General features: G+C 37.7%; 1 protein-coding gene across 2 annotated transcripts in view; it reads left to right on the forward strand.

Annotated features, from left to right (window-relative positions):
- LOC121385300 (thrombospondin type-1 domain-containing protein 7A-like) overlaps positions 1 to 25,501 on the forward strand; it is a 156,010-nt gene that overhangs the window by 51,762 nt on the left and 78,747 nt on the right. For both annotated transcript variants that reach the window (XM_041515920.1, XM_041515919.1), the window contains exons 5-14: positions 5,520 to 5,705; positions 9,134 to 9,336; positions 10,051 to 10,246; positions 11,487 to 11,682; positions 13,090 to 13,211; positions 16,170 to 16,376; positions 19,085 to 19,279; positions 20,724 to 20,871; positions 21,818 to 21,984; positions 23,352 to 23,530. In XM_041515920.1, coding sequence (XP_041371854.1) covers positions 5,520 to 5,705; positions 9,134 to 9,336; positions 10,051 to 10,246; positions 11,487 to 11,682; positions 13,090 to 13,211; positions 16,170 to 16,376; positions 19,085 to 19,279; positions 20,724 to 20,871; positions 21,818 to 21,984; positions 23,352 to 23,530 — 1,799 coding nt within the window. The remainder of the gene's footprint in view (positions 1 to 5,519; positions 5,706 to 9,133; positions 9,337 to 10,050; positions 10,247 to 11,486; positions 11,683 to 13,089; positions 13,212 to 16,169; positions 16,377 to 19,084; positions 19,280 to 20,723; positions 20,872 to 21,817; positions 21,985 to 23,351; positions 23,531 to 25,501) is intronic.

Below are 25,501 nucleotides of genomic sequence, written 5' to 3' on the forward strand. Positions count from 1 at the left end.
ATAAGTGTGTGTTGCCAATGTCATGGTCACTGGTTAGAAAGCACTAAATATCTCAATAAGATGGTGTATTGAACCAATAAGTGTGTGTTGCCAATGTCATGGTCACTGGTTAGAAAGCACTAAATATCTCAATAAGATGGTGTATTGAACCAATAAGTGTGTGTTGCCAATGTCATGGTCACTGGTTAGAAAGCACTAAATATCTCAATAAGATGGTGTATTGAACCAATAAGTGTGTTTTTCAATGAAAACAAAGTGAAAGAATAGTTTTCCAATTACAGTAAGTAATAGATTGGGTAAATAAACTGTGGAGGCGGATGTAGTCCACTGGTAAAGTGCTTGCTTGATGCGCAGTCAGTCTGGGATCAATCCCCATTGGTGGGCCCATTGATCTATTTCTCGTTCCAACCAGTGCACCACGACTGGTATAACAAAGGTGTTAGTATGTGCTATCCTGTCTGTGGGATGGTGCCTGTAAAACATCCCTCACTACTAATGGAGACATGTAGCAGGTTTCCTCTCTATGAGACTATATTATGTCAAAGTTACCAAATGTTTGACATCCAGTAGCCGATGATTAATTAATCAAACAAACTACATTATTTTTACATTCATCGAATGAACAAAAACACATTCCTATGGCTGGACCAATGAAATGACGTTAAATAGAAAATGAATGTAATGTAAATTTAATTATTGTATGGTTAAGTACAGCTCAATTTGTGAGTCGGGTTAGACAGTGTTGACTTTCTAAATCTGTTCCTGGAAGTCTCTATGTGTGGCAGACATAACAAATAACAGAGTACGTTACAGCACACAGCTTATATTGACAGACATTACTTATTGTTATCTTTATCGTTGTTGTGTCTCGACTTCTCAACACATTAACAGGTGAACGACAGTTTGCATGGATCATCGACTTAGATTGTGTAGACCATTTGCTTTAGCTGATTATGTAAGTTTGTGTGTTATGGTAATACAGTTGATAGTTTCCATGTTCCATATTCATAAACATACTTAAGTGAATGTATGATACTTATCTAGATGTACTTTAAGTATGTATTTACCGGCCTCGGTGGCATTGTGGTTAGGCCATCGGTCTACAGGCTGGTAGGTACTGGGGTCGGATCCCAGTCGAGGCATGGGATTTTTAATCCAGATACCGACTCCAAACCCTGAGAGAGTGCTCCGCAAGACTCACTGGGTAGGTGTAAACCACTTGCACCAACCAGTGATCCATAACTGGTTCAACAAAGGCCACGGTTTATGCTATCCTGCCTGTGGGAAGTGCAAATAAAAGATCCCTTGCTGCCTGTCATAAAAGAGTAGCCTATGTGGCGACAGTGGGTTTCCTCTAAAAAACAGTGTCAGAATGACCATATGTTTGACGTCCAATAGCTGATAATGAGATAAAAAATCAATGTGCTCTAGTGGCGTCGTTAAATAAAACAAACTTTACTTTTTTTTTAAAGTATGTATTTAGGTATCATACATTGACTGAAGTACGTTTATGAATACGGAGCCACAAGCCCAAACCAAAGGCTAGTGGATTTGTCACACCTTGATATAAGGCAAAGCTACCTTATGCACTTAAGGTGTATCTTACGGTTAAGATGGCTTTGTAAAACAGGACTCAGGTTAGTGAACGAGACAAAATCTGTATACGGGCCTACTCACTGAGTCGTTAAACTTGTTCTGGGTGGGAGCCGGTACCGCGATTCAAACCCAGTACCAAACAGCCTCAAGTCTGATGACTTGAGCACTACACCACCGAGGTATGTCATTCTAATCAGAAACTATCAGTACGAGTTGTGATGCCAACTCTGTCTGTGTAAGGACTACACCACCGAGGTATGTCATTCTAATCAGAAACTATCAGTATGAGTTGCTGTGCCAACTCTGTCTGTGTAAGCAATTTACTGTTGTGGCAAGAGAATAAAACATCTGTTAATATAAAAGTTTTATTTTTGACTCAGTCTTTATAGTTAGTTTAATGTAACACAAGATACATAAATGACGAATTTCTTTTCTTTCTTTTTTCCAGAGCCTGTGATATTGGATGTGTAACCTTGTGTTTGTTTATAAGTAACCTAACAGTATAGACAGTATTCATTTCATTTTTACTTATTTTTATGCTTACATCCATTTGAGGTTTAAGCACACTGTGAGGGGCACATACCTCAGCTATCTGGGCTGTCTGTCCAGGACAGTGGGTTAGTTGTTAGTGGTTATTGGGAGAAAAGAGGGTGTAGTGGTCTTACACCTACCTACCCAATGAGTTGTTAAAACTCGCTCTGGGTGGGAGCCGGTACCGGGCTGCGAACCCAGTACCTACCAGCCTTATGTCTGATGATAAACAGTATAAATAATCTGTCGGTAGTCTACAACAGAGTAACACATGTATAAATAATCTGTCGGTAGTCTACAACAGAGTAACACATGTATAAATAATCTGTGGGTAGTCTACAACAGAGTCACACATGTATAAATAATCTGTGGGTAGTCTACAACAGAGTCACACATGTATCAATAATCTGTGGGTAGTCTACAACAGAGTCACACATGTATAAATAATCTGTCGGTAGTCTACAACAGAGTCACACATGTATCAATAATCTGTCGGTAGTCTACAACAGTGTCACACATGTATAAATAATCTGTCGGTAGTCTACAACAGAGTCACACATGTATAAATAATCTGTCGGTAGTCTACAACAGTGTCACACATGTGTAAATAATCAGTCGGTAGTCTACAACAGAGTCACACATGTATCAATAATCTGTCGGTAGTCTACAACAGAGTCACACATGTATCAATAATCTGTCGGTAGTCTACAACAGTGTCACACATGTATAAATAATCTGTCGGTAGTCTACAACAGAGTAACACATGTATAAATAATCTGTCGGTAGTCTACAACAGAGTCACACATGTATAAATAATCTGTCGGTAGTCTACAACAGAGTAACACATGTATAAATAATCTGTCGGTAGTCTACAACAGAGTCACACATGTATAAATAATCTGTCGGTAGTCTACAACAGAGTCACACATGTATAAATAATCTGTCGGTAGTCTACAACAGAGTAACACATGTATAAATAATCTGTGGGTAGTCTACAACAGTCACACATGTATAAATAATCTGTCGGTAGTCTACAACAGAGTAACACATGTATCAATAATCTGTGGCTAGTCTACAACAGTGTCACACATGTATAAATAATCTGTGGGTAGTCTACAACGGTCACACATGTATAAATAATCTGTCGGTAGTCTACAACAGAGTAACACATGTATCAATAATATGTCGGTAGTCTACAACAGAGTAACACATGTATCAATAATCTGTGGGTAGTCTACAACAGTCACACATGTATAAATAATCTGTCGGTAGTCTACAACAGAGTAACACATGTATAAATAATCTGTCGGTAGTCTACAACAGAGTAACACATGTATAAATAATCTGTCGGTAGTCTACAACAGAGTAACACATGTATAAATAATCTGTGGGTAGTCTACAACAGTCACACATGTATAAATAATCTGTCGGTAGTCTACAACAGAGTAACACATGTATCAATAATCTGTGGGTAGTCTACAACAGTGTCACACATATATAAATAATCTGTCGGTAGTCTACAACAGTGTCACACATGTATCAATAATCTGTCGGTAGTCTACAACAGAGTAACACATGTATAAATAATCTGTGGGTAGTCTACAACAGTGTCACACATGTATAAATAAGCTGTGGGTAGTCTACAACAGAGTCACACATGTATAAATAATCTGTGGGTAGTCTACAACAGAGTCACACATGTATAAATAATCTGTGGGTAGTCTACAACAGTGTCACACATGTATAAATAATCTGTCGGTAGTCTACAACAGAGGAACACATGTATAAATAATCTGTCGGTAGTCTACAACAGAGTAACACATGTATAAATAATCTGTCGGTAGTCTACAACAGTGTCACACATGTATCAATAATCTGTGGGTAGTCTACAATAGTGTCACACATGTATAAATAATATGTCGGTAGTCTACAACAGAGTCACACATGTATAAATAATCTGTCGGTAGTCTACAACAGTGTCACACATGTATCAATAATCTGTGGATAGTCTACAACAGTGTCACACATGTATAAATAATCTGTGGGTAGTCTACAACAGTGTCACACATGTATCAATAATCTGTGGGCAGTCTACAACAGTGTCACACATGTATAAATAATCTGTTGGTAGTCTACAACAGAGTCACACATGTATAAATAATCTTTGGGTAGTCTACAACAGTGTCACACATGTATAAATAATCTGTGGGTAGTCTACAACAGAGTCACACATGTATAAATAATTTAGTTCTTCAGGGGTGAGACGTAGCCCAGTGGTTAAGCACTCTCTAAATGTGGGTTTAGTCTGAGATCAATCCCTGTCGGGTGAGCCCATTGGGCTATTTCTCATTCCAGCCAGTGCACCATATCTGGTATATCCTATCTGTGGGATGGTGCATATAAAAGATCCCTTACTACTAACTGAAAAATGTTGTGGGTTTCCTCTCTAAGACTATATGTCAAAATTACCAAATGTTTGAAATGAAATAACTGATGATTAATAAATAAATGTGCTCTAGTGGTGTCATTAAACAAAAACATTTTTTTTATGCATATAAAAGTTCCCTTGCTACTAATGGAAAAATGTAGCAGGTTTCCTCTCAAATAATATATGTCAAAATTATGAAATGTTTGACATTCAATAACCAATGATATGTAAATCAATGTGCTCTAGTGGTGTTGTTAAACAAAACAGTTTAACATATTTTTTGTTGAATAATAGTCGACATTACCATAACATATTATGTTAGACATCAATAACCAATGATTAATAAATCAATGTGCTCTAGTGGTTTTGTTAAACAAAACAAACTCTAATGCTTTGTTTTTCAAATGATGGTATAGAGTTCCAGGTCCTCGATGAAGCTCAGTATTCCCTAGTAGTGTCGTTTAAACAAAACAAACTTTAACAAACTTTAATTTTTTGTTTTTCAAATGATGGTATAGAGAGACCGATGATTAATAAATCAATGTGTTCTAGTGGTGTCATTAAACAAAACAAACTTTAACGTTTTGTTTTTCAAATGATGGAATAGAGCGCCCGGTCCTCGACGAAGCACGGTGTGCTCTAGTGATGTCGTTAAACAAAAACAAACTTTAACGCTTTGTTTTTCAGATGATGGTTTAGACCGACCGATGATTAATAAATCAAAGTGCTCTAGTGGTGTCATTAAACAACACAAACTTTAACTTTTTGTTTTTCAGATGATGGTATAGAACAACCGATGATTAATAAATCAAAATGCTCTAGTGGTGTCATTAAACAACACAAACTTTAACGTTTTGTTTTTCAGATGATGGTATAGAACGACCGATGATTAATAAATCAAAATGCTCTAGTGGTGTCATTAAACAACACAAACTTTAACAAACTTTAACGTTTTGTTTTTCAGATGATGGTATAGAACGCCCGGTCCTCGACGAAGCCCAGTGTCCCCAGCCGAAACCGCTCATCTCGCAGGGCTGTGACATGGAGTGTAACTGGGACTGCTCCGTCTCTCAGTGGTCCCCGTGGAGCACGTGTCTCTCTGACGACTGTCTAGCTTCCAAGAGAAAGAGACAAAGTGTTCAACTAAATGGTTAGTCACTTATAATACTTATAATATTTTTATTACCTCAGCGGTCACTTATAACAGTGAAAATGTTTATCATATTTTGTCAGAAATATTCTGCATTTGTGTAACATACACAATGAGTGGATGATTTGATACTAACAAACCAATGACCTTGTCGATACTAAAGATGACATTATCATGATTTGGCAAATGATGTCGCATAGTTTAAAGAGTTTGTATTTACGGCTTTCAGTTTTTAGTGTTAAACTTGTAATAAAATGTTAGTTTAATGCAATTCAGTACCGGTATAAAACATGTTTTGACAAAATTTATAGAACTTGTTTTTGAAAATATCTATGAATGTGATTAAAATACAAAGTTATAGCAATACTCAGAACAATGTTTAAAGTGCTTTAGGGTGTATACTACCAAATCAAATCCCATAGAAGACAATAATAACATATGTGGTTAAACCTCCTACCTGCAGCATATCAATCGACATAAACGACACGGATATAAATACTACCACCCCTCACCCGTAAAGGGTGTATACCACCAAATCAAATCCCATAGACGACAATAGTAACATATGTGGCTAAAACTCCTACCTGCAGCGTATCAATCGACATAAACGCCACGGATATAAATACTACCACCACTCACCCTTAAAGTGAATCAGACAAAAATGGGGGTCAAGCTGCTCATTTCTGATATAACGGGTAGCGTCTTTGACTATGACTACCCTAGTCCTGCACAAAATTCAAGTTCTTTTTTTGTACAGGTATCCCATACATGTTTCAAGCACAAGGCTAATTGACACAGTGGTACTAGATGAAATAAAATTGTATACATTTTTTGCCCTGATGAAAGCTTTTTTTTTTTACAACCAACACTCTCACATTTATCACAAATCACAGGACTTGTGGTGTTCACTTCTTTATCAAAAGTTGGGTGCACCGCGAACTTTGACCTAGCCGGAAGTTATTTGGTTTAGTACTACCTTTACACTGTTTTCATATGCATGTACATATATGTAGACCTATATCAAAAACTAAGGCTTTTTGGAAAAAATAGCTGGGGTCATAAATAGAATAACAAACTTGGTACCAGTTATTATCAAATTTTTATCTCGCCTTCATGTTAAATACTCGAATTTCATTGGTTATTTAGCCTTTGACAAAACCCTTATACTCCGCGTGGGTGGAGTAAAATCTCTTAAACCCCACCTGTAACATCAGACTGTTGATATTGTATTAATGTGCCATGCAAAAATTTGTTCGTTACCAATGTAAATAAAATATGGCTGTCAAACGATTTGCCAACCACTCGGAAAACAAAATTGAAGAAAAGCGAGCAATTTAATGCGGCAAAGCATTGTAACAATACAGCTAATTTTGAATTTGAATGATGTCAGTATTCCAATGACGTCACTTTACATCTCCTTACAATAACACTAAACTGGGTACATGACATTGCTATTGATTTTTGGTTGTTTGAACATTATTAATGCACCTCATGAATCTTCTACAATTTATAATGTCTCTCATGAAATAATTTTCACTTGTCAGTCGCTATATTAAAGCTCATGACAAATGAAAATGATTTTACTCAGGACATGCTAATAACTGGTAAATCGTTTATTATCCTCTATATAATTCCTAGTGTATAGCATATTAGACCACGTTTTTTTTCCAACCTATAATGTAAAACTTCATTAAATTACAAACTCTGATAATCCAGAAAACATTGTCTGTTTAATTGCACAATGTGGTCTTTTTTTAAATGACTCAGTCTTTGTAACCATTTTGTTTTGAGGTGAGACAAACAAAGAAGTGATTTTAGTTTTTACTACGTATTTCGATGATTCTGTCTCTAAACAAATCTCTCTAGGATATGACTTTTGTGACTTTGAATTGTGGTAACAAGAAGACATTCTATGGAAATTAATAAATGTCATTATAGATGTATATGCACTGTAGATAAGACATAGACATATAACTGAATTGTTGATGTTTGTTTTTTGTTTTTTGCTTTCTATAACTTGGAAGGAAGTTAACCTAACACGTCTATGAATTACTTTAGGTGATTATAATGTTAGCACATTGATAAAAAAAACCCCCACACAGACTGCATCATTTTAGTGTCAGAAGTGACTTTCATTGAACTTAGTTAATAAACATTGGATAATTTCTCATCAGGCAAATGTCACCGTTTTTTGCTGTCGGAAGTGACTGTCATTGGACATACTTAATAAATTAGGTGTACTAATTCCAAATTTTGGTGTCGGAAGTGACTGTCATTGGACATACTTAATAAATTAGGTGTACTAATTCCAAATTTTGGTGTCGGAAGTGACTGTCATTGGACATACTTAATAAATTAAGTGTACTAATTCCAAATTTTGGTGTCGGAAGTGACTGTCATTGGACATACTTAATAAATTAAGTGTACTAATTCCAAATTTTGGTGTCGGAAGTGACTGTCATTGGACATACTTAATAAATTAAGTGTACTAATTCCAAATTTTGGTGTCGGAAGTGACTGTCATTGGACATACTTAATAAATTAGGTGTACTAATTCCAAATTTTGGTGTCGGAAGTGACTGTCATTGGACATACTTAATAAATTAAGTGTACTAATTCCAAATTTTGGTGTCGGAAGTGACTGTCATTGGACATACTTAATAAATTAGGTGTACTAATTCCAAATTTTGGTGTCGGAAGTGACTGTCATTGGACATACTTAATAAATTAAGTGTACTAATTCCAAATTTTGCTGTCGGAAGTGACTGTCATCGGACATACTTAATAAATTAGGTGTACTAATTCCAAATTTTGCTGTCAGAAGTGACTGTCATTGGACATACTTAATAAATGAAGTGTACTAATTCCAAATTTTGCTGTCAGAAGTGACTGTCATCGGACATACTTAATAAATTAGGTGTACTAATTCCAAATTTTGCTGTCGGAAGTGACTGTCATCGGACATACTTAATAAATTAGGTGTACTAATTCCAAATTTTGCTGTCGGAAGTGACTGTCATCGGACATACTTAATAAATTAAGTGTACTAATTCCAAATTTTGCTGTCAGAAGTGACTGTCATTGGACATACTTAATAAATTAAGTGTACTAATTCCAAATTTTGCTGTCAGAAGTGACTGTCATCGGACATACTTAATAAATTAGGTGTACTAATTCCAAATTTTGTTGTCGGAAGTGACTGTTATTGAACATAGTTAATAAATTAGACAAACAAAAACAACTCGGTTTTAATTTCTCGACAGGCAAACGTCACCAATTTTGGTGTCGGAAATGACTGTCATCGAACATAGTTAATAAATTAGGTGTACTAATTCCAAATTTTGATGTTGGAATTGTCATCGAACATAGTTAATATATTAGACAAACAACAACAGCTTGGATTATGACTGATTTTAATTTCTCGCCAGGCAAGCGTCACCGTACGCGGGAAGTGCTGACGTTGCCGGGTCCTGGGGGCCAAGAATGCCTGCACGTCAGCGAGAGTCAGATGTGTGAACCGAGACTGTGCTTCGGCTGGAATCTCACCGTCGGGGACTGCGACGCTACGCAGCCTGGGGGGTGCGGCATTGGCCACCGCGGCATCACGGCCGTGTGTGTCAACAGAGCCGGGGTAGGTGCACATACTAATAGAATCTAGCACCATTGTGAGGTGTAGATAATATTAGAGAATACTCCCCAAATGTCTTGTGATATCATAATTGCTGATGATAAATAAATCAATGTGCTCTAGTGGTGTTGTTAAACAATTTTTTAAATTATTATTATTTTTTTTAATCGTAAAATGTAGCGTCTTTTATTATCACACATTTGATATTCAACAGCTGATGGTTATCAGTCCCCTACCCGTCCATAGGTTTCATATCTGTCCTTCTTTCCGTCTGTCTGTCCATCCATCCCACATATAGTTTTCATGATGGGGTTTTTTCACAATGCCTTGAAATTTTTTGTATAGCTTTATCATGTACTAGTTGTTACAGATCAAATTTGAATTTTATGGCAATTTAGCTTTTTTTTTTACAGAGTTGTGGCCCTTGAATTTAGGACATATGAAAATTTGTTTTCCAGACTTTTGAGATGAAATTTTGTTTATACTTTTATCATGTTCTGTTACAGATCAGCTGTAACTTTCATTGCGATTTGCGGCCCTTGAATTAAAAAAAATACGCAAAATTTGTTGTGCTCGGTAGGGGACATGTGTTGCTTTAGCAGTACACTCTAATTGCTTGTTTAATCAATGTGCTCCAGCGTTTTGTTATTATAAACAAATCACAAACAAAAAGCTTTCTTTTTTTTCTTTTCAACATTGACTACTTTCTGACTACAGGACGTGGTCACGGATCGCCGATGCTGGGACCAGCGGGGCAGTCAGCCGTGGCAGGATTGCTATGTGCCATGCTCCGAGGACTGCGTGACGTCCGAGTGGTCAAGCTGGTCATCGTGTCCAGAGCCATGCAGTCCACACTCGCTGGGACCGAACATCCGGATGAGGGAGCGCAATATTCTAGCTTATCCTGGGAAAGGTATGGTTCATCCATTTGGGGGATGGGATGTAGACCAAAGAAAGAAAGAAAGAAATGTTTTATTTAACGACACACTCAACACATTTTATTTACGTTATATGGTGTCAGACATATAGTTAAGGACTACACAGATGTTAAGAGAGGAAACCCGCTATCGCCACTTCATGGGCTACTCTTTTTCGATTAGCAGCAAGGAATCTTTTATATGCACCATCCCACAGACAGGGTAGTACATACCACGGCCTTTGATATACCAGTCGTAGTGCACTGGCTAGAATGAGAAATAGCCCAATGGGCCCACCGATGGGGATCGATCCCACACTGACTGCACATCGAGCGAGCGCTGTACCACTAGGCTACGTCCTGCCCTGGATGTAGACCAGTGGTAAAGTGCTCAATTGATACGCAATCGGCTTTGGGATCAATTCCCGTCGGTGGGCCCATTGGGGTATTTCTTGTCCCAGCCAGTGCACCACGACTGGTATATATATATATCAAAGGCTGTGGTATGTGCTATACTGTGTGTGGAAAAGTGCATATTAAGATCCCTTCCTACTAACAGAAAAATGTAGCATGTTTCCTTTCTAAGACTATATATGTAAAAATTACCAAATATTTGACATCCAGTAGCCGATGATTGATAAATCAATGTGCTCTAGTGACGTTGTTAACCGAAACGAAAGTTTACTTGCATGTATTTTGACAAATTTTAAACAGCATACTATTATCTAAACATTATAAAAATGTATCCATTAATTCCCAATTACTATCTGTCAAGAGGCGGGACGTAGCCCAGTGGTACAGCGCTCGCCTGATGCACGATCAGTCTGGGATCGATCCCCGTCGGTGGGCCCATTGGGCTATTTGTCATTCCAGCCAGTGCTCCACAACTGGTATATCAAAGGCTGTGTTATGTACTATCCTGTCTGTGGGATGGTGCATATAAAAGATCCCTAATCGAAAAGAGTAGCTCATGAAGAGGCGACAGCGGGTTTGCTCTCTCAATATCTGTGTGGTCCTTAACCACATTTCTGACGCCATATAACTGTGAATAAAATGTGTTGAGTGCATCGTTAAATAAAACGTTTCTTTCCTTACTATCTGTCAAAACCCCTGTGTAAATGTGCAATGCGCTGTGGTCTACACTTTCCCCACGGTTTAATTTAACTTTAAAAAGTGGGACATTTAAAAAAAATGAATATACCAATATATATTTTCTTTTCTCATATCTTTCATATAGGTGGCCAGCCATGCCCTCCAATATTAAAGGAAAGTCGATCGTGCCCCACTACTGTCGAATGTGCTAAATACTTTTGGAAAACCAACCAATGGGAGCGGTGTATCCTTGACGACGGTGGTATAAGGTGTGGGCGTGGCATCCAGAACCGTAAAGTAACGTGTCACAATGAACAGGGACAGGCTGTGCTGGCAAGAAGGTTTCGTATTCGTTTCTACTTATTTTCATGCTTATATCCAATTACGGTTCAAGCATGCTGTCCTGGGCCCTGTTTCACGAAGCGATCTTAGCCCTAAGATTACCGTAGGCGTATAGCTACCCTATGCACTTAAGTTGATCTTAGGGCTAAGATCGCTTCATGGAACGGGGCCCAGGGCACCCAACTCAGCTATCTGGGCTATGTATTCAGGACAGAGGGTTAGTTGTTAGTAGTTAGTGGTTAGTTGTTAGTGGTTAGTGGGAGAGATGAGGGTGTACAGGTCTTACACCTACCCATTGAGTCGTTAAAGCTCACTCTGGTGTGGGAGCCGGTAACGGGATGCGAACCCAGTACCTACCAGCTTATGACAGTAGGTAGTGGTTAGTTGTTAGTGGTTACTGAGAGAGAAGAGAGTATAGTGGTCTTACACCTACCCACTGAGTCGTTAAAACATGCTCTGGGTGGGAGCCGGTAACGGGATGCGAACTGTGTACCTATCAGCCTTATATCTGACGGCTTAACCATGACACCTCCAATGCCCATTGGCAAGAAGGTCAGATTAGGACAGGTATGGTTGAGAGGAGGGGACCGACCACGCTGGCCGGTGCAAGAGATCACTAGCAGTCCGACCAGGGTCTGTAGCGGGTGGCAGTATTTTTGATGCTATTGAATTGTAAATGTCCTGTAGGATTACGTCAAAAGAGTAAAATTTGCACACATTTCTTGAAGTAATTCTGGCATATTTTTGGAATGGTTGATCGAAAGAGAAAGGGGGGAGCAAGGCAAGAAGGTTAAAAATATCATTATTTATAGTTGGCTAATGTTGTCTTTAATGATGCAAAAAGTCATATAAGACTGAATCTCTATGTGACAATGCGTTGTGTCTTGTTTTTCATAAAAAAAATAAACACTAATAATATGGATAATAAAGAAATTATTACACTCACATGTGAGTCGTACTGATTTTACGAAACTCATGTCAGCATTTATGTATTACCCTCACTCTCGCTTGGGCAGTACAAAAATCCTGACACTCGTTTCATAAATCCAGCCAGTGCACCACGACTGGTACATCAAAGGCCGTAGTATGTGCTATCCTGTCTACGGGATGTTGCATATAAAACATCCCTTGCTGCTAATCGAAAAGAGTAGCCCATGATGTGGCGACAGCGGGTTTCCTCCCTCACTATCTGTGTGGTCCTTAACCATGTGTCTGATGCCATATAACTGTAAATAAAATGTGTTGAGTGCGTCGTTAAATAAAACATTTCCTTCCTTCGTTTGGTAAAATCTGTACGACACACAAGCTTGTATAATAATGTCAGGGCTTCTAGATTATGGTAGCCCCACTCCCATGACTAGTGATATTCAATGTTGGGCTAGTAAATAACTAAATATATTTTTCAGATGTGAAGAAAGAGTTAAACCCAGAGAGACTCAGTCTTGTACGCTAGCTTGTCCCGTCGACTGCCTGGTAACCGAGTGGTCTAACTGGTCCACATGTCATGTGTCCTGTCTGGATGTCCCATGTAAGTTTATTATACGTGTGAAATATCCATAAACACTCTGTATACGCTTCATATGCTACTGGGGGCGGGATGTAGCCCAGTGCTAAAGCACTCGCTCGATGCGCTATCAGTCTAGGATCGATCCCCGTTGGTGGGCCCATTGGGCTATTTCTCGTTCCAGCCAGTGCACCACGACTGGTATATCAAAGGCCGTGGTATGTACTACCCTGTCTGTGGATGGTGCATATAAAAGATCCCTTGCTGATAATCGAAAAGAGTAGCTCATGAAGTAGCGACAGTGGGTTTTCTCTCTCAATATCTGTGTGGTCCTTAACCATATGACTGATGCCATATAACTGTAAATAAAATGTGTTGAGTGCATCATTAAATAAACCATTTCCTTCCTATGCTACGACAAGTTCGTCTTTTTTGTCCATAAATATTGAATTGTCTGTGCACAGTTCGCTAAACAGTTTATCACGGATCGACCCTTCGCTTTCCGGTAATGATAACGCTATCACTGGACCTTGTTTCTTCTGCCACACTTTAATTTCATCCACCCATCTGCTGTACGGTTTTGATTCACACAAAAAAAAATTGTGGTGTTTTGTAACTTCCCGAAACCATTTTTGTCGAAAGTTCCGGAACCCCCAAAAATCGGTCCAAACACAAGAGAAAAGTATGGCATTCTTCTGTGCCAAAGATCACATTTTCCACCATATACTTTAGTTTTCTACACACCCACGCTCTACTACCATCTTAAATATCCATAAATGCTATCGCTAATTATCGTTGAATATATAACACCTACACGCTCGCTCATCGTAGTAACGCATAAAACGAAGTGCACTTTATTAATAACCAATCAGAATGAGTATGTCACTGAATATTTTCTTAAAGAAATGTCCTATCATATATATTGTACTGAGAGACATAAATAACACAATGAGTATATCACTGAATATTTACTTATAGAAATGTCCTATCATATATATTATACTGAGAGACATAAATAACGCAATGAGTAGTGAATATTTTCATATAGAAATGTCCTATCATATATATTATACTGAGAGACGTAAATAACACAATGAGTATATCACTGAATATTTACTTATAGAAATGTCCTATCATATATATTATACTGAGAGACATAAATAACACAATGAGTATATCACTGAATATTTACTTATAGAAATGTCATATCATATATATTATACTGAGAGATATAAATAATGCAATGAGTATTCACCGAATATTTTCATATAGAAATGTCATATCATATATATTATACTGAGAGACATAAATAACGCCATGAGTATATCACTGAATATTTTCATATAGAAATGTCATATCATATATATTATACTGAGATACATAAATAACGTACTGAGTATTCACCAAATATTTACTTATAGAAATGTCATATCATATATATTATACTGAGAGACATAAATAACGCAATGAGTATATCACTGAATATTTACTTAAAGGGACATTCCCGAGTTTGCTCCATTGTAAGATGTTTCCGACAAATAAAATATTTCTACGATTAAATTTACATATTAAATATATTTTCTTGTTTAGAATATCAGTATCTGTATATTCAATGTGTTTCTGGTCGTCTTAATATTTGTAAGAAGCCCAAACTGGATTTTGTCTACAAATAATTTCGTACGTACGAACAAATCTTTTTTAGGAAATAAAATGAAATTTAACCTAGGACAAATATTAGAACGATTAGAAACACGTTTAATATACAGCCACTAATATTTTATGCAGAAATTACAGTCGTCAAAAAGTCTCTGTTAGCAATAACATCTTAAAAATTACAGAAAACTCAGGAATGTCCCTTTAAAGAAATGTTAAGCATGCATACAAATGACATATTGATAATGTGATGTCCAAGCACCTAAAATTGAAGATAATTTGTTGTCTAGGAATATAGATAATTAAAGTCACAATAATAAGTTGATTAAAATATAAAATATTTTAATCGCCTAAATTGACATTTATAGAAATTACTTATGGCAATCAAAAGTTAATAGTCACCAACGTTTTCATATCCAACGATGAAACCTTTCTTCCATTGTCGATCCCAATCCTGAAACACACATTGGTCATTTCCGATCGCCATTCCCGGTTGATAATTATAATAAACAAAAGTATTTACAATGACATTATGGTGGCAGCTATAACCAGTCAATCTTCTAGAATATACGTGAACACTCCACCGGAGTCAGTTACATGGTCAAAGTTGTCAGCCTCGTATCACAGTCTCACACCTAGAGCTATCTGTCACTACCAACTCGAATTGATATAGCTGAATGAGGAAACAGTACGTGCGTTCTCCTCATATCTCTCTGTGTGTATCTCTCACCCATCGCAATTCTTTAAAAAATTGCCATGGGAGAAAAATTCTTAAGTTTGAGCCTGGATGATATAATATATGAGATGAGATAAGATGAGATGAGATGAGATGAGATGACATGATATATGAGATAGATGAGATGCGATGCGATGCGATGCGATATAATATGATATGATACAATATGATATTATATGATACAATATAATATGATATGATACAGTATCATATCATATGATACAATATGATATGATATGATATCTGATTACGATATAATATGATATGATACAATATAAAATGATATGATACAATATAATATGATATGATATAATATAATATAATATGATACGATATAATATACTATGATATGATATAATATAATATGGTACGATATAATATAATATGATATGATATACGATATATATGATTGATATATAATATGACATGATATATTATATGATTTATATGATATACGATGTTATATGATATTTTATATGATACGATACGATACGATATGATACGATACAATATCTATCTCACTGCAGCAAACCCACTATATATGTAAATGACTGTCTATGTCTACATGTTATTTCTGTTGTTGCCGTTGACAGCCCAGATTCTTCCCAAACAGAGACGCCAGCGCTTTATCCTGCAGTACCCAGAGAACCGCGGCTCACCCTGTCCCAACAGTCTGTTTGAGGAGCGGTCGTGTCTCAACCTACCTGTCTGTGATAGCTTCTACTGGAACATCTCTCCATGGAGCCAGTGTATCTTACCACCTATAGTGCCATACTGTGGAGACGGGCTCAGAGCAAGAAGTAAGTACGGTATAGGTTGTGTGTACCGGTCATGGTAGTGTGGTATCATATACTCGGTATCTTACCACCAATAGTACCATACTGTGGAGACTGGCTCAGAGCAAGAAGTAAGTACGGTATAGGTTGTGTGTACCGGTCATGGTAGTGTGGTATCATATACTCGGTATCTTACCACCAATAGTGCCATACTGTGGAGACGGGCTGAGAGCCAGAAGTAAGTACGGTATAGGTTGTGTGTACAGGTCATGGTTGTGTGGTATCATATACTCGGTATCTTACCACCAATAGTGCCATACTGTGGAGACGGGCTCAGAGCAAGAAGTAAGTACGATATAGGTTGTGTGTACAGGTCATGTTTGTGTGGTGTCATATACTTGGTATCTTACCACCAATAGTGCCATACTGTGGAGACTGGCTCAGAGCAAGAAGTAAGTATGGTATAGGTTGTGTGTACAGGTCATGTTTGTGTGGTGTCATATACTCGGTATCTTACCACCAATAGTGCCATACTGTGGAGACTGGCTCAGAGCAAGAAGTAAGTACGGTATAGGTTGTGTGTACAGGTCATGGTTGTGTGGTGTCATATACTTGGTATCTTACCACCAATAGTGCCGTACTGTGGAGACTGGCTCAGAGCAAGAAGTAAGTATGATATAGGTTGTGTGTACAGGTCATGGTTGTGTGGTGTCATATACTCGGTATCTTACCACCAGTAGTGCCGTACTGTGGAGACGGGCTCAGAGCAAGAAGTAAGTACGATATAGGTTGTGTGTACAGGTCATGGTAGTGTGGTGTCATATACTCGGTATCTTACCACCAATAGTGCCATACTGTGGAGACTGGCTCAGAGCAAGAAGTAAGTACGATATAGGTTGTGTGTACCGGTCATGGTAGTGTGGTATCATATACTCGGTATCTTACCACCAATAGTGCCATACTGTGGAGACGGGCTCAGAGCCAGAAGTAAGTACGATATAGGTTGTGTGCACAGGTCATGGTAGTGTGGTGTCATATACTCGGTATCTTACCACCAATAGTGCCATACTGTGGAGACTGGCTCAGAGCAAGAAGTAAGTACGATATAGGTTGTGTGTACAGGTCATGTTTGTGTGGTGTCATATACTCGGTATCTTACCACCAATAGTGCCATACTGTGGAGACGGGCTCAGAGCAAGAAGTAAGTATGATATAGGTTGTGTGTACAGGTCATGGTTGTGTGGTGTCATATACTTGGTATCTTACCACCAATAGTGCCGTACTGTGGAGACTGGCTCAGAGCAAGAAGTAAGTATGATATAGGTTGTGTGTACAGGTCATGGTTGTGTGGTGTCATATACTCGGTATCTTACCACCAGTAGTGCCGTACTGTGGAGACGGGCTCAGAGCAAGAAGTAAGTACGATATAGGTTGTGTGTACAGGTCATGGTTGTGTGGTGTCATATACTCGGTATCTTACCACCAGTAGTGCTGTACTGTGGAGACGGGCTCAGAGCAAGAAGTAAGTACGATATAGGTTGTGTGTACAGGTCATGGTAGTGTGGTGTCATATACTCGGTATCTTACCACCAATAGTGCCATACTGTGGAGACTGGCTCAGAGCAAGAAGTAAGTACGATATAGGTTGTGTGTACAGGTCATGGTAGTGTGGTGTCATATACTCAGTATGTTATGTATGTTAGTGTACTTAGGAATTTACTAAATATACATTTTTTCAAGTTGTACTTGCCAATTCATCCATAGACTCATCAATCCATATTCAACCAACTAAATCCATCCTCAATCCTTCTTTCCTGTACTTAGCCATCCTCTGACCTACCCATCCAAACAACACATCACTCCATCATCCATCCATTGATCCACCCACCGAATGATCACCCATCTGTCCATCCATCCATCCATCTGTCTGTCCTTCTGTCCATCCGTCCATGCATCCATCCATCAATATTCCATTCATCCATCATTCATTCATTCATCCATCCAATCATCCATCAATCCTTCCTCCATCCATCCATCCATCCATCTATTCACCCATCCATCCATCCATCCATCCATCATTCATCCATTCAATCAGCCATCAATCCTTCCTCCATTCATCCATCCATCCATCCATCATCCATCCATCCATCCATCCATCCATCCATCCATCCATTCATTCATCCATCCATCCATTCATCCATCCGTCCATTTGTCCATCCGTCCATTTTTCCATCCATCCATCTGTCCTTCCATCCATCCATCCATCATCCATCCATCCATCCATCCATCCATCCATCCATCCATCCATCCATCCATCCATCCATCCATCCATCCAAACATCCATCCATTCATTCGTCCTTCCATCCATTCGTCCATATATCCATTCCTTCATCCATCCATGTTGAGACATCTTTAGAGTCCATGTCTAAATGTGACAGTTCTGATTTCAGATGTGACCTGTAAGCATTCTATCTAAACATGACAGTTCTGATTTCAGATGTGACCTGTAAGCATTCATTCTAAACGTGACTGTTCTGATTTCAGATATGACCTGTAAGCATTCTATCTAAATGTGACAGTTCTGATTTCAGATGTGACCTGTAAGCATTCTATCTAAATGTGACAGTTCTGATTTCAGATGTGACCTGTAAGCATTCTATCTAAACGCGACAGTTCTGATTTCAGATGTGACCAGTAAGCATTCTATCTAAACATGACTGTTCTGATTTCAGATGTGACCTGTAAGCATTCCAACAGCACCGTTCATCCATTGAACACGTGTCTACTGAACACGGGAGCGATGCCGAAAATCGTTGATGCGTGCTACGTGTCATGTGACAAGGAGTGTCGGATCACTGATTGGTCACAGTGGGGCCCGTGTGTTGGGGGCTGCAGTGGATTTCGATTTAGGACAAGAAAACTCATAGGTATGTTGAATTATCACCTGATGATAAACTTAAAATAATTTAAAAGTTCGAAAGTGTACCTGTTTTATTGGCAGTTTTATTAGTTACTATATTAAGTAGAGAACAGCAACCAGCAAATGGTTTACCTCAATACTGAAACCTCTGTAAAATGGAAACCCTTCAAAACCAGTCTTTTTCCTTGGTCCCATGGCTGTCCGGTTTTGAGGGGTTTCACTGTATATAAAACAAGCAGAGAAAATAGTATGCAAATTAAGGTGTTCTGACCAGGTCAGCCCTTTCTCCCTATAATTTAAACAGACACTTAGGTTTGTTAATTACACACATCCGGACCAGTATCTCCCCTCCCAAGTAGAAACTATTTTATATGGCTTAATTTACCCCCTTGCACTTGAACTACGAATTTAAAGTTAACCCCATATATTCTAACAATAATTAACCCCATATATCCTAACAATCATACAACTATAATTCTCACTTCTTCGCAAAGAAGATCTTAATCGTTAAAAGGGACACTTACGACTACCGTCAAGTTGCTTTGTGGAACGACTGTAAAGTTTACATGTGCCAGTCCTAAGTCTCACCGTAATTAAGTTGCTACAGTTATCCATAGCTACGATTCTTTCATTGAACGGGGCCTTGGTTCCGGCTATGGTAAGCAACCAACCAAACGTCTTGATTTTTTTTTAAGCCAGCCAATCAGTGGCTGTAGAAGCATGCTGCACACTGTGTAGAGATGGAAAAAATATTACCCCATATATTTGAGCCCATATGGGTAATAAATTTGCATGTCTCATTGAGTAATGTTGGAAGTAATTATATCAGATTTTACATTATCTGATGGTGGGTGATAAATAAAATACCACACTAATTTTCGCTAGATAATTTTTTTACAAAACTCGTTAACTTTCATTTGGTTGGATAATAATACGAGAAGTTCACTTATTTCATAAAAATTACGATCTAGTGAAAACTTGTATAGTATTTCAAAATGTTGATTAGCGATATTTCAAGTCATTGAAAATTGATTAGCAATAACTGTTCAATGTTTTAAAATTGTGGAGTGTAGCGATCTCTGAAACTTGCTTAGTGAATCGCGATGAGATACTGATCAAAATGTTTCCCGATATATAAAGGATCCACACCAATAACCTACGATGTCCAAACAATCAGTATTATAATGGTAGTGTATGTCAAGGTCACAGTGACACACTAAATTAAAAAACTATAATTTTGGTAGGCCATTAAAAGTAGTTGGTAAATTATGCTTTCTTAGGCATAAATATTCCACGATTGCAGAGTTTGTAATCGTTACATTTTTTTTTGATATCACCTTATAAAAAATGTGACATCACAGGTTATTCTCATCGACCCTTTATATACATTATAAAAGACCGATTCCAAGAGATGTTTTAACAGATGTGTAAAAGCAGTGTTTTGCCTGCAGGTAGCAGCCGGTTTGAGGCAGAGTGTAAGGATATCAAGAAGTACCCACTGGACGAACAGGATCAGTGTTACTGCAGCCAGCTTCAGCCGATCGTCATTGGGGGCTGGTCCGACTGTGTGCTAGAGGAGAGGAAAGACATCAAACAGAGGTAAGTAGGATCGAATCACCTCGGTGGATCCATCAGGGGCTGGTCTGACTGTGCTGGAGGAGAGGAAAGACATCAAACAGAGGTAAGTAGGATCAAATCCCTGTCGGTGGACCCATTGGGAGCTGGTCCGACTGTGTGCTGGAGGAGAGGAAAGACATCAAACAGAGGTAAGTAGGATCAAATCCCTGTCGGTGGACCCATTGGGAGCTGGTCCGACTGTGTGCTGGAGGAGAGGAAAGACATCAAACAGAGGTAAGTAGGATCAAATCCCTGTCGGTGGACCCATTCGCTGATTAGGTAGGGCATAGCCCAATGATATAGCACTTGCTTGATGCGATGTTGGTCTGGAATTGATCTCTGTTGGACATCATTCAGAAAGAAAGAAATGTTTTATTTAATGACGCATTCAACACATTTTATTTACAGTTATATGGCATCAGACATATGGTTAAGGACCACACAGATATTAAGAGAGGAAACCCGCTGTCACCACTTCATGGGCTACTCTTTTCGATTAGCAGCAAGGGATCGTTTATATGCACCATCCCACAGACAGGGTAGTACATACCAGTCGTGGTGCACTGACTGGAACGAGAAATAGCCCAATGGGCCCACCGATGGGGATGCATCATCGAGAAATGAACAAACTCTTGTTGCTAAATCTGGATGAATGGGATGATGTTATTTAAGAATTGACCACAATTATTTTTTGGTTCATGCAAGTATGAACTGAAAAAAACAATGTGCACACTGTATGACATTGCATGGATTGAATTTGTTCTGTTTATCGAGATATGAACCAAAAAAAGTAAGCACCTCTGGACCAATCAAATTGCCATGAAGTGCATAGACGCAAAGAAAATCAAATTAAATTGTAATGAAGGTAAAGGAAATGTAATTATTGGATTATGCAGTTTTATGATATGTATTAATTGTTTGATTTCAGATTTGCGCAGATGTCCCTGAAGAGTCTGACTCACCGCAGCACCAACGGGACCGCGTACAGCGACATTCCCGTGCAGGCGTACTGTGGCGTAGGGACACGCTACAAGGCCGTGGCATGTCGCAATGGAAGACGGGATATGGAACGAGCATCCAAATGTTCTCATGATGGTATATAGTCCATGCACAGTTAACGAATACTTTGATTAATTTTTTTAAAGGAAAATGTTTGTTTGTTAAGCATTCTTGTCTGGTCCGCATTTTACCAACACCCATCGCTAACACTTGATGTCAATATGGATAGGCATTGCGTTCATATCAGTGAATAGTTTGTAAAATATCAATTTTTTTAATGAATTGATTCTTAATTAACACAATTTATACACTCAAAGTTATTTACAATTGTTATGAGGTACAGTAGAGGCACAAAAATGTAGAATACCTTTTGCAGATCGAATATAATAATTGTAAACAAATTGTAACAACAGGGGTCTTAAAAATCATCAAAATTAAATGATTTGGCCTTGTTCATATGGCATGTGTGAGGTCATGTGACATGCACCCATTTTGTTAATTCATCTTCCTCCATTTTAAGTCCCATTTCTACGAGTCATGTGGACACAATATCGGTAATTTTAAGGAATAAACAAAATCGACTCAGTAAAATTAATGGTTTTAGGGGTTTGTAAAGTTTTGTATTTAGATACCTACTTGTCTGAACTTTATTGTTAAAGAAAATGTTCTCGAACTGTAAAAAAAAACCTCACAAATGAACGATTGCACGAACCGTGCACGAGAAATCAAACTGAATTGAGTTGGAAACACAACGCAGTTAGGGACGTTGACGATATACGGGTGTATGAGCAGGATAGTCTCAGGTATTAGGGTCATAGGATCAAACGTGTTCAGTGGACTCTAGGATTGGTGTGCCAAAGCTTGTGGTATGTGCGGTCCTGTCTGAGATAAAGCATATAAAAGATCCCTTGCTGCTATTGGAAACATGTAGTAGTCTCCCTTGAAGACTATTTTCCTCTAAAAACAGTGTTAGAATGACCATATGTTTGACGTCCAATAGCCGATGATAAGATAAAAAATCAATGTGCTCTAGTGGCGTCGTTAAATAAAACAAACTTTACTTTACTTTTAAATATGAATGAGGAAGAGATCTGTGTATTAAATATGAATGTTGATGTATTTCAGGATGAGGAAGAGATCTGTGTATTAAATATGAATGTTGATGTATTTCAGGATGAGGAAGAGATCTGTGTATTAAATATAAATGTTGATGTATTTCAGGATGAGGAAGAGATCTGTGTATTAAATATAAATGTTGATGTATTTCAGGATGAGGAAGAGATCTGTGTATTAAATATGAATGTTGATGTATTTCAGAATACGAGGAAGAGATCTGTGTATTAAATATGAATGTTGATGTATTTCAGGATGAGGAAGAGATCTGTGTATTAAATATAAATGTTGATGTATTTCAGGATGAGGAAGAGATCTGTGTATTAAATATGAATGTTGATGTATTTCAGAATACGAGGAAGAGATTTGTGTGGTTCCTTGTCCAATAGACTGCGAGCTGTCCGAGTGGAGTGATTGGTCAGAATGCAGCGTCACATGCGGGTCCGGCATGCAGGTCCGGGTACGAAGCATCCTCACAGAACCGGCAGACGGTGGTCGCAAGTGTCCATCACTAGAGGGGTCACTCAAGGTAGATTACTCTGTCAAGGTAGATAACTCCATCAAGTTAGACAACTCCATCAAAGTAGATAACTCTACCAAGGTAGATAACACCATCAAGGTAGATAAGTCCATCAAGGTAGATAACTCCATCAAGGAAGATAAACCTTGAGATAGATAACTTTACCTTTTGAGATAGATAACTCGATCAAGGTAGATAACTCTATGAAGGTAGATAACTCTTAAGATAGATAACTCTACGAAGGTAGATAACTCCATCAAGGTAGATAACTTTATCAAGGTAGATAACTATATCAAGGTAAATAACTATCAAGGTAGATACTATGTCAAGATAGATAACTCTATCAAGGTAGATAACTTGTGGCAGATAATTCTCTCAGGGTAGATAACTCATAATAGATCATTCTTTCAAGGTAGATAACTATATCAAGGTAGATAACTCTTGAGATTGATAACTTTATTAAGGCAGATAACTCACTGCAGATAATTATCTCAGGGTAGATAACTGTCATGATAGATCTTTCAAGATAGATAGCTCTAAAAATTGATAATTATCATAAGGTACAATATTCCATCAACATAGGATGTAGCCCAGTGGTAAAACACTCGCTTGATGCATGGTCGGTTTGGATCCCCCATCGGTGGGCCCATTGGGCTACTTCTCATTCCAGCCAGTGCACCATAACTGGTATATTAAAGGCTGTGGTATGTGCTATCCTGTCTGTGGGATGGTGCATATAAAATATTCCTTGCTACTAATGCATAAATATTGCAGGTTTTCTCTTTAAGACTACATGTACATGTATATGTCAAAATTATCAAATGTTTAACATCCAAAACAGCCGATGATTAATAAATCGGTGTGCTCTAGCAGTGTCATTAAACAAAAACCCATTTTTATCCAAGGTGTATATACTTTCAAGATTAATACTTAACAGTTGTATGGTGGAATAATGTTAATTTTCAACTTATGACTATAGAGCCTCATTTTACGAAGCTATCTCAGCCCTAAGATCACCTTAAGTGCATGGCTACCTTATGATCTTAACGTGGCCTTAGTTCTAAGCTTGCTTCATAAAATGGGCCCCTGGACATTATTACGAGTGCCATGGGCATGTTTGAATGTTTTACTTTAAAAAAAATTATTATCATCATCATCATCATCATCATCATCATCATCATCATCATCATCATCATCATTATTATTATTATTATTTTTATTTTTTTTAAATGGCCTGACTATTTTCTTGATGACTGCTTATAGAAAATTATTTACGGTATATAATGACATATTAATAATTTGTTTGTGTTGTGAGGAAACAATTTTTCGACAACTGCTTATAGAATACTAATTTATGGTCTATAATGACTCATTAATGTGTTTGTGTTGCCAGGAGACTATTCTTTTAGGACTATTTATAGAACACTATTTACTGTATATAATGACTCATTAATAATTTGTGTTATCTGAAGACTATTTTTAGGCCTGCATATAGAAGACTATTTACGGTAGATAATGATTCATTAATAATGTGTTTGTGTTATCAGGAGACTATTTTTTTTAGGAATGCTTATAGAAGACTATTTATGATATATAATGACTCATTAATAATTTGTTTGTGTTATGAGGAGACTATTTTTTAGGCCTGCATATAGAACACTATTTTGGGTAAATAATGTGTTTGTGTTGCCAGGAGACTATTTTTCTAGGCCTGCGTATAGAAGACTATTTATGATATAATGAATCATTAATAATGTGTTTGTGTTAACAGGAGACAATTTTTTAAGGACTGCTTATAGAACAGTATTTACAATATATAATGACTCACTTATAGTTTATTTATTTTATCAGGAGACCAGTCGTTTAGGCCTGTGTATAGAAGACTATTTGCAGTATATAATGACTCATTAATAATGTGGTTTTGTTGCCAGGAGACTATTTTGTAGGCATACATATAGAACACTATTTGTGGTACATATT

The sequence above is a fragment of the Gigantopelta aegis genome, chromosome 11 (genome assembly GCF_016097555.1).
Source record: "Gigantopelta aegis isolate Gae_Host chromosome 11, Gae_host_genome, whole genome shotgun sequence".
Lineage (NCBI taxonomy): Eukaryota > Metazoa > Mollusca > Gastropoda > Neomphalida > Peltospiridae > Gigantopelta > Gigantopelta aegis.